The sequence below is a fragment of the Nanorana parkeri genome, unplaced genomic scaffold (assembly GCF_000935625.1).
Source record: "Nanorana parkeri isolate BGI_ZX_2015 unplaced genomic scaffold, ASM93562v1 scaffold3246, whole genome shotgun sequence".
Taxonomy (NCBI): Eukaryota; Metazoa; Chordata; class Amphibia; order Anura; family Dicroglossidae; genus Nanorana; species Nanorana parkeri.
The window spans coordinates 5796-15775 of NW_017309514.1; the positions used below are offsets into that span (position 1 = coordinate 5796).

At 46.2% G+C, this 9980-nt stretch overlaps 1 protein-coding gene across 3 annotated transcripts in view; it reads left to right on the top strand.

Moving 5' to 3' along the window:
* ATP6V1G1 (ATPase H+ transporting V1 subunit G1) overlaps positions 1–5276 on the top strand; it is a 7313-nt gene extending 2037 nt beyond the window's left edge. For 2 of the 3 annotated variants that reach the window (XM_018574802.1, XM_018574801.1), the window contains exons 2-3: positions 2061–2161; positions 5091–5276. In XM_018574802.1, the coding sequence (XP_018430304.1) occupies positions 2061–2161; positions 5091–5264 (275 nt within the window). In that variant the 3' untranslated portion in view covers positions 5265–5276. The remainder of the gene's footprint in view (positions 1–2060; positions 2162–5090) is intronic. The other variant, XM_018574803.1, reaches the window with a different exon arrangement.
* Positions 5277–9980: the final 4704 nt, after the last annotated feature.

Sequence of the window (9980 nt, forward strand, 5' to 3'; positions counted from 1 at the left end):
CTGTTTCCTGGTCACAAGCATGTGTTACCGTTCAATTAACTTTATTGTTCTCATTAGTACATGCTTCCCTGCCAGGCTTCTCGCCTCAGATACATTTCACCCTTTCAGGCCTGACTTAAGCCTAGGGGGTGAAACCTGTGACTGGGGAGGGGCCTATGGGGGTTGTATGTACTGATCTGAACAATAAAGTTCATTGTATGGATGGATGTGGCTTCACTAACATTGAATGGATGAGCCCTTCAGTGGTTCTGTAATAATTATCTAATATGGAGCACAAAATGTCTGTTTGACCTGCTAGCAGATTTGTGCTCCGGACCTATAGAACTAGATAGGTTGTAATCTATGTGTGAGATGTAGGGGGTCAGGACATCACCAGGTGTGTGTGTAATATTCAGTATATGTCGTACTATAGAAGACTGTCGCACACTGGACATATTTCAGGAGATGTTTAAAGATGGCAAATGTGCAACAGATGTGGTTGGGCATGTGGCGCAGGAGACGGTCACAGACGGGGGCACAAGGAGCGGGAGACGGTCACAGACGGAGGCACAAGGAGCGGGAGACGGTCACAGACGGAGGCACAAGGAGCGGGAGACGGTCACAGACGGAGGCACAAGGAGCGGGAGACGGTCACAGACGGAGGCACAAGGAGCGGGAGACGGTCACAGACGGAGGCACAAGGAGCGGGAGACGGTCACAGACGGAGGCACAAGGAGCGGGAGACGGTCACAGACGGAGGCACAAGGAGCGGGAGACGGTCACAGACGGAGGCACAAGGAGCGGGAGACGGTCACAGACGGAGGCACAAGGAGCGGGAGACGGTCACAGACGGAGGCACAAGGAGCGGGAGACGGTCACAGACGGAGGCACAAGGAGCGGGAGACGGTCACAGACGGAGGCACAAGGAGCGGGAGGCGGTCACAGGCGGGGCCACAAGGAGAGGGCCAGGGATGCTCCGTGGGAGGTGACCACAGGCTCCTGCCTTTCCAAATCAGTGATCCCACTACTGGCTCCTGAAGTCCAAGGGCCACACAAGTACTCAAGGGCTGCAAGTTGGGCAGCAGGGTTCTATATTTCAGATTCATAGTGATGCACATGTCATATGTATATTTTATGTGCAGTAACCTGTGTTGCAGATCTTCATGGCCTCTCTGTAAACATTGTGCTAATCCATTTATGTCCTGTGGTAACAATTTAACGTTTTATCCGTTCTCCTGACTTGTCTGTCCAGACGTTTGCTTTGCTCTCCTCCTGGTCATCTAACCAGTGCAGACCATTTTTAAAAGCAGTCATCGGTTTTGTTCATTCCTCCTTTTTCCGGGAGCTGGCTGTTTTGCTCCCCGTCTATCTAATGCATTTCATTCACAGAGCTCACTGACCTCCAGTTAAATCTCATTAAGTGAGCGGTTCCTCTGTGTGAACTTCTATCATGTTCGGGGCATTTACAGATGACTTGCATTTTCTCTGACTGGTCTCTGGCTGAACACTTCTACATTTTCTGGCTCCTTGCACATTGCTCTGAAGGCGGACTAATACTGATCCAAGCTGAAGATCTCTATGCCATTGAAACAAGATGGGGGCTTGAAGAAATGTATGATCTGGTGTGGACATTTATTGTACCATAGAATGTCTGTATGATCTTTACACATGTATATTTATCCTTCCTCAGATAATGGAATGAGCAGGAACAGTATACCTGCTCATTTCATATAGCTGGAAGCATCAGTTCAGTACATCTGACATTGTCACCTTTTATAAAGAATGATCTTTCCCAAGTGTGGCATGCTGTGTATTGCTGCTGCAGGTTTTAGATAGAGTAAGGGAGGGTTATAACTAGGGATGCACCGATAACGATACCAGTATCCGTACCGATACCAAGTATTTGGGCGCGTAATTTATTACATCATAAATTCACATGCATTTTAAATGTGTACTTAGTGGTGTGTCTGGAATTCCGCCTTGTCTATGTCATTAATGTCTGAGATGCTGTAGCCCTTTATTATAATGTGACCCAGCAAAGCCCTGCAAATCGCATGACGGTAATTTTTCTTCTAATCCAGGAAAGAACAGGCGTCTGAAACAGGCAAAAGAGGAGGCCCAGGCCGAGATTGAGCAATACAGGCTGCAGCGAGAGAAAGACTTCAAGGCAAAGGAGGCAGCTGTATGTATTTGGCTGGTGATTTAAAGAAGGTTTAATGATGGCTGTTCTATTAGGAATGTCATCTAACCCGAGAGTAACATGACGTCCTATTTTCTACAGGTGATACTTAAGCTGGCCATACACCTTACAACCATCACACGACTTTCATCTTGCGAGGGTTGTAAGGTAATTAAAAGCTCGTACGATCTGCCCATCTTGGACAGGCAGATCGTACTTGCGATCATCGTAAGCCCGCCCCGCTGAGGGGAGGGCTTCCGATGACTGCAATGTTGAGTGGGCAGTGTGCGCTTGCGCACACCGGCCGGTGCGGCATGTGTTTTTACGAGCACGCCACAAACCCGCCGAAAATGGTACGATTTTCTGCTGCTTTTCCAACGTGCTAGTAAGACAAAAGACGTGCGACCGTACAGTAGAAACGGTCGCACCTGCCGATTATCGTACGACCGTGGGATTTCCTGCGATTATGGTACGATAATCGGCAGGTGTGTGGCCAAGTTACATACTATATACTTAAATTGGTACAAAGAATATCCATTGCGTTCAACCAATAGAGAAAAAAAAATTAATACATAAATAGAAAACCTTCATAAACAGCCCCCCATGGCCACAGTTGATCCAGAGGAAGGCAAGGTATACAGCTTTAGCCCTCTCCTGCAGGCAGGTTCACCTGTGTTTTTTGTTGCTAACATTAATCTATTCCGGTGAACCTGTTGGCAGGAGAAAGCTACAGCTCTATACTAGGAGGCTATTAGCTGTTTTACATATAAGTGCATATCAGCCACAATACAAGGTGAGGGACACCATATACAGACTTCTTGCTCTCTTTGTACTCGGATGGTTCCTCTTAGAAGCAGTCCCCATATATTCTCTTTTAAATATTTCTTTCATTTGATTGGATCAGGATAAACTGCTCTACATTAAGATTTCCTGATTTATTTATTTTTTAATGATCTGCTGTGATGATCCTGGTGAGTGACTTTTTGTTCGCCTGCTGGATGTGAGGTGTATGCGTCTAGTTTTTATGGAAACTTAAAGGAGAACTATGAGGTGAGTGCTTTTCACTCACCTCCTAGTTCTAGCCGACCTGTGACAATGAGACTGTCACAGGTCGGCTCAGTAGATCGGGAAGTGAGCGAACACATACCGGCATTCGCTCACCTCTCAATCCTGTCACGGCTCTGTGCCGTGACAGGGGAGGGGCTGAATTCCACCCCCTCCGATCCGCCAGCGCGGACTGGCGGAATGGACGGGGGAGGGGTTGGGTACAGCTGGCTCTGCCTCTAGATAGGCAGAGCCAGCTGTCAGTCACGCAGCTAGGCGGATCACCGGCATAATTGTCGGGATCCGCTGCGGCGTCTCAGTATACCGCGAGCTGTAGCTCGCGGTATACTGAGCCTAGGGTGAAGGGAGGACGCTAGTTTGCGTCCTCCCGTTACCCTAAGGAGAACTATGGGGAAAAGCCTTAACCCCCATAGTTCTCCTTTTTAAGGTAGTAGCAGAACCTCCTATCGTCCTGTTTTGATGTTTTCTTTATTCAGGTTCCTGCATAAGCCCAGTGATGCCTGGTTCTATTTTCTGGTTTTATTTCGTCCTACTGTGCAGTTAAAATCTCAGGGTGAAGAAAAAATAAAACTCCCCCTGCAGTTGGGTTATTTCCAACGCCCCTTCCCCACACCCCCCTTTCCCACTGCGAGGGTTAACTGCTGGTTCTTGTCAAGGGGGATTCTGTAAAGCACTTTTACTTACCTGATCCCCGCGCCCGTCAGTTGGTGCTCACCTCATCCCTCCTCCTTCCCAGCTTATAGACTAGCCCTTGGCATTCTTACATATAATGCAGGGCTATGGGCCCTGCAGTGTTCGTGTTGATATAAGTTTGCCCCTGACCGCCAGAGTAAAGGCGGGGGAAGAGGCTGCAGGGGCTGGTCTTGGAGCCTGCAGGAGAGGGGATCAGGTGTGTAAAAGTCCTGTAGACAGATTCCCTACACATTACCTAGCAGTTAGCCCTTGTAGGTTGGGAGTAGCCCCACTTCAAGGGGATTTTTTGTTTTTTTTTTGTGTCCCTGGAGATTGGCTTCAAGTGTCATGTGTAGAGAGACATACAGTAGAGCCAGATTATTATATTGTTTAAAGGCTAAGTTCACCTTATGACTAAAATAGACGTTACCATCAAGGACACCCAGTAGGTTAAAGTACACTGCAGTTTTGAAAAATATTTCTTAAAGCATTCCCCCATCTTTGCTAGTTGTTGCTAAGACAAGCGCACAGGAGCAAGCACTCTGCCTTGTTCAAAAGCCACGCATGTGCAGTGCGCTGTACACCCCGTTGTCATGCATAGAGAGCACACGCCTGGCTTTTGAACGAGGTAGATTGCTCACTCCTGTGATCATGGGGGGGCAAGCACTCAGTATCTGTCTCATCCTGGCACCCTGCCAAGATGGAGAAATGGTAACAGTATGGGTTTACGGCTTTACCGCTAGGCTAAGAGAGGCCGCCTACAGGTATTACATTAAAGGAGAACTATGAGGTGAGTGCTATTCACTCACCTCATAGTTCTAGCCGACCTGTGACAATGAGACTGTTACAGGTCGGCTCAGTAGATCGGGAAGTGAGCGAACACATACCGGCGTTCGCTCACTTCTCGATCCTGTCACGGCTCTCTGCCGTGACAGGGGAGGGGCGTTAGTCTATGGTGTTTTTGGAGAGTTCCCCTTACTTTTTGTCTGGGAAAACATTGGCAGAATAGGAAGTTCAGGGAAATCTCTAACAGAGCCCTGAGTAGCAGTAACTCCCAACAAGGGTTCTAACCCTTCTCCCTACTGTAAAAACAGGAGAGAAAAGGTTTTGGCTTTATTAAACTATAAGATGTCCTTTATTTCTGTTTGGTTTATCTAAAGCGTTGCTGTGGTTTTTTTTTGGTTTTTTTTTTTAGGCTTTGGGCTCCCATGGAAGCTGCTCTGAAGAGGTGGAAAAGGAGTCAGCTGCTAAGATGATCATAATCCAAGAAAACTACAAGCAGAATCGAGAAATTGTTTTAGAGCAAGTGCTGTCTCTTGTCTGTGACATAAAACCAGAAATTCATGTCAACTATCGCTTCAGCGGCTAGGGAGGTCCCATGTCATTGAGGGGGTTGTCCCCCGCCTCCTTTATTGCTGCCATGTTATTTATTGTGCCCTGGCACGTAAAATAAGCCCTTTTCCCAAATTTAGCACCACCCCTGTGCAGTCTATGCAATCTAATGTCTAGCGGAGGAAACCTTTTGTGGGTGCCAGGAGGACAAATATTTTACCAAGAGCCTTACACAGAGGGTTACACTTGACTTAAGGTTGGAATCATTGCTATGTGAAAAGGGGAAGCAGCAGGCAGGAATTTGCGGTACGAGGGGGGTTGGTGAGTCGTCTGTGTTGTAGTTTTAAGGAAGGAGCGAGTATTAGTCAGATTTCTACTACTGGTTCTCTTAGTTTGCTTTATTCTTGCCTGCCGTTTAGAAATAAAATGATTTCCATTTTCCCTCATGACCAGCGTATTCTGTGAACAGATCCATTTGTATGTCTTGTCTAAGTAGGACATGTTTTATAGGTTGTATAAACGTATGCCTGCTCTACTCTGCTTGTCCAGCCTTTGCTTAACCTCTTGCCGTCCGCCCGTAGTAAAAAAACGGACGGACGGCACTGCAGCATCTGCGGGTTGCCGTCTCCAGACGGCAATTTTTTTCTGCTCGCGCGCGCCCCATCACTTAACCTCCATAGTTCGAGCCGACGTGTGACAATGAAACTGTCACACATCAGTTCAATAGATCGGGAAGTGAGCGAACACATACCGTCACTCGATCATCTCCCTGCAGATAGCCGTGACTGTCACTCACGGCTCTCTGCAGGGGTTCTCCCTTCTCCGGTCCTCCAGCGCTGACTGGAGGAATGGGCGGGTACAGCTGGCTCTGCATCTAAATAGGCAGAGGCAGCTGTCACTCACACAGCTGGGCGGATCTCAACAGTAATGTCGGGATCCGTCCCGGCTGCGGTGGTCTCAGTATACCAGCGAGCTGTAGCTTGCGATATACTGAGCTTTGGGTCACGGGAGGACGCTAGTTTATGTCCTCCTGTGACCCTTAGGAGAACTATGGGGAAAAGCACTTACCCCATAGTTGTCCTTTTAGGCTGGCCTTACACCAGTAGAATGTCGTACGAAAAAAAAAATGTTTTCGGAATATTCGATTTTTTTCTGATCTTTCATTTGGTCAATTCTCATTTTCAACCGCAGTGATGAAATCAGTTTTTTTTTATTTCACAAACAAATGAAATTCTAACAATGTGGTTTTCATTTGGTAAACATTCCTTCCAAAATCGAATGTAAAATGAAATTGTGAAGGACATTCGTCAAGTCTCTGATTTGTATTATGGGGGTACATTACTGCACAGAAGGGTTACTGTTCATCTTCAAATCCAGTACAGAAGTGATTAATCCAGCTCTCAATTCCAAGTTCTAATACTTTATTATCCACATACAGCAGCTTACAAAGGACACAATTGTGGTCTGTGGATAATAAAGCATTGGAACTTGGAATCAAAAGCTGGATTAATCACTTTTGAACAGTAAAAAAGATACCCAAGGTTCAAAGGGTCAGAGTTCAGTTTCTAAAAACGGACGTCTGCCATTGACGGCTTGAATTTCAGTGGATTTGGCAGAAATTGTGCAAAGTCTAAACCATGGTTGGCCCTCTCTGCACCACCAGCTCTGCACCACCAGCTCCTCAAAAGTAGATTGAAAAAAATCAAAGGAGTCGGGTGGGAAATTGTCTCGGCTATTCAGACGGCTGTAGGTGCCGAGTGTTAGAATACAATGGCCAGCAGTGGAACTTCTACCATCCACTCTCTGTAGTGTAAATAAAGAACTGAGTGTCTGAGGCTGAAAGAGAGAAATATAAACCAACCTCAGCACTCCAGCTGTTGTGGAACTACAAGTTCCATGAGGCATTGCAAGACTCTGACACAAGCATGACTCCCAGAGACAGTTAGGATGGGATTTGTAGTTTCATCACAGCTGGAGTGCCGAGGTTGCCTGTCCCTAGGCTAGGCTAAGGCTTTAAAGAAGTGGGGCTACCCCCGAACTGAAAGGGTAAAGTGCTTGTTTTTGTCTAGGTGCTTAAAATAAAAAAGTTATACTCCCCTGAAGCTTGAAGCCGGCCAGGTGTCTCAGCGCTCCCTCCAGTCTACTCCACTGCAGCATTGCAATGTTCTTTAGTGTCTCCATGTCTATACAGTGTATAGAACATGATGATTTACAAGTTCTCAGATCAATGCAGAGGAGGGGGAGAGAGGCTCCAGGGACCAGTCTAAGAAGATCAGGTGAGTATAACTTAATGATGCTTTAAAGTGACATTAAACTCTTAAATGACCTCTGAATTGGTGCTGACACTCCTTCCTTCTGGAGGGTGGCTACTTTTGTTCTCCATGCCTGGTCTCTGTGTGTGTTGTAAAGTAGCCACCGCTCCAAGTTCACTCCTGTGATGGACTACAATCTCAAATAATACAAATTAAGTCCATCACAGGAGCGAGCTTGGAGCGGTGACTACTTTACAACACACACAGGGAGTATGGAGAACAAAAGTAGCCACCTCCAGAAGGAAGGACAGTGTCAGCACCAATTCAGAGATGATTTGAGGACCTACAGCCGAGTGATACACAAATAAGATACATTTTTGGTAATAGGTAAGGTACTTGAGTGTATTTTTAAGATTTACCGTATTTTTTGCTCCATAAGACGCACAAAGGCGGGGGGAAATGTGTGTGCGTCTTATGGAGCGAATCCCTCATTTTTGTACATTTAGCCATGCTAAAGCAGAGCTAAACGTACAGTGGAAGCCGGTGCTCGTTTAATACCAGTGATCTATTCAGATGACTTGTATTCAAACCGAGCGGCGGCGGCGCCCCCCCTTCGTCTGCTCTGTGTGATCACTGAGACCGTGGCGCTGTAATCACAGCGCCACCTGTCTCAGCAGTCACTTACTGCAGCTTCTGTCACAGAAACTGCCTGCGTTTTATGTACCGGTGCGCCTTTTATAGAGCGCAAAATACGGTAACTCCTGAGTTTAGTGTCACATTCTAGATAATCTATCACATGGAGAAAGGGAAAAAACTGCAGGTGTGAACTACCTGTACTTGCAGTCGGAAGCCTGTCCACTTTTCCTGTCATGGCCGAATGCTTAGCCATTCTGACAAGAAAAGTACCAAAACCCCAGGGAATTGTCTGAGCTTGCCACCAAGGTCCACCGCCCCACCTCCATATCGGTATATTACAGATGAGCAGTTTTATTGACCAATAGGAATGTGGGTGGAGTAAGAAGAGGAGGGCAAGCTTCATCACAAAGCATGCAAGAAACTACCAACCTCCCATGACATTTTCTCAAACTTGCAGCAGTTTGCCCCCAACCCTACAGTAACAAAGTCTCTAAAAACGAAATGTGTATTTTTCTTTTTAATTTAATAGATGAAATATAATTCTAAATGAGCTGATTGGTGACCGAGCACACACATGCACCAGTGACTTCCCACCTTGTGTGTGTTTTCTGTCAGTGAATAAGCAGTGGAGCAGAAACGAGAGTGCTTGCCCAGATCTTACAGGTTTAAAAAACAAGTTGGCAATGACCGCTGGATTCTTAACATTTCCGACAGGTGTACACTGCATTATGCCTGAGCTACATGGGCACTTTTTAGCTGATACTTGGCATCCCTAAAATCATCAATTAGTCCTTGTTCACAGGGGCTTCAGCTTGTATAGGAGCAGTGTGTACAGCAATTTGTAAAGCTTCAAGCAGCTTTGTTAAAGCCTTTAAAGAAAACCTGAGTTCCGTTATCAGGGTGTTAAACATAGATCTTAACGGGAGTGCTGAAGCCTGCCTGTAGATTGTTTAAAATGGCTGCCGGCACTCCAGTAAGGATCTGTGTTTTAAATGTTTAGTCCACCTATTGCAGGAATTTTTAGATGTAGCAACACTGATGATTTGATCAATGTGCATTTACTAATTTTTTGCAATAATGCCTGCAGAGCGTTGCACTTGTGATTGGTGCGTCATGGGTACAGTGCCCAAGTTCTTTCAACATTCTCCCCCAGCCTCAGGTCTGTATGAAGTTCTGAGGCTGGCTACTGGAGACAAAGGAGGTATCGCCGGCATGGTCTGCATAGTCCTCTGCCATGGTGGTAGACAGGACATGTAGGAATTTACTGTAAACAATCCCAGACCTGGATGACACAGCTGTGTAGCTGGATCTATGTACAACAGGGGTCTCAAACTCAATTCACTTGGGGGCCACTCGACAAATGTTTTTCTCTCATGGGGGCCGCTTGCCAAATTTCATATTTTAAAATACAATTTAACGGTATCCGGTATGGTACTACGGACCCCAATACACACAATAAGGCCCAATTCATATCTGTAAGTTCAAGCGTGATTAGGGATTCCTGTGTCAGAAACTTGCGTTTTCCTGCAGCAGGAATCACTAATCTGGTGTTTACAAGCGGCAACTGTCACCCATTCAAGTTATTGATCAGCTGACAGCAGTTGCATGTAAAGGCCTGCACACCGCATGTAATGGTATGTGATATGATTACATGCAGTTAGAAAACACTCTCCCTCGATGCACAATCATTGCGTCCTAGGAGAGTGATTGATTCCTAACCAAACGGCAATCATATCACATACCTTACCTTAACAAGAAAAATAAAAAATTACCTATAAAAGAATACACCCCCCCACACATGAAAAAATACACACACACACACACACACACGTGTGTATATGTATAAATATATATGCAATCCTAGT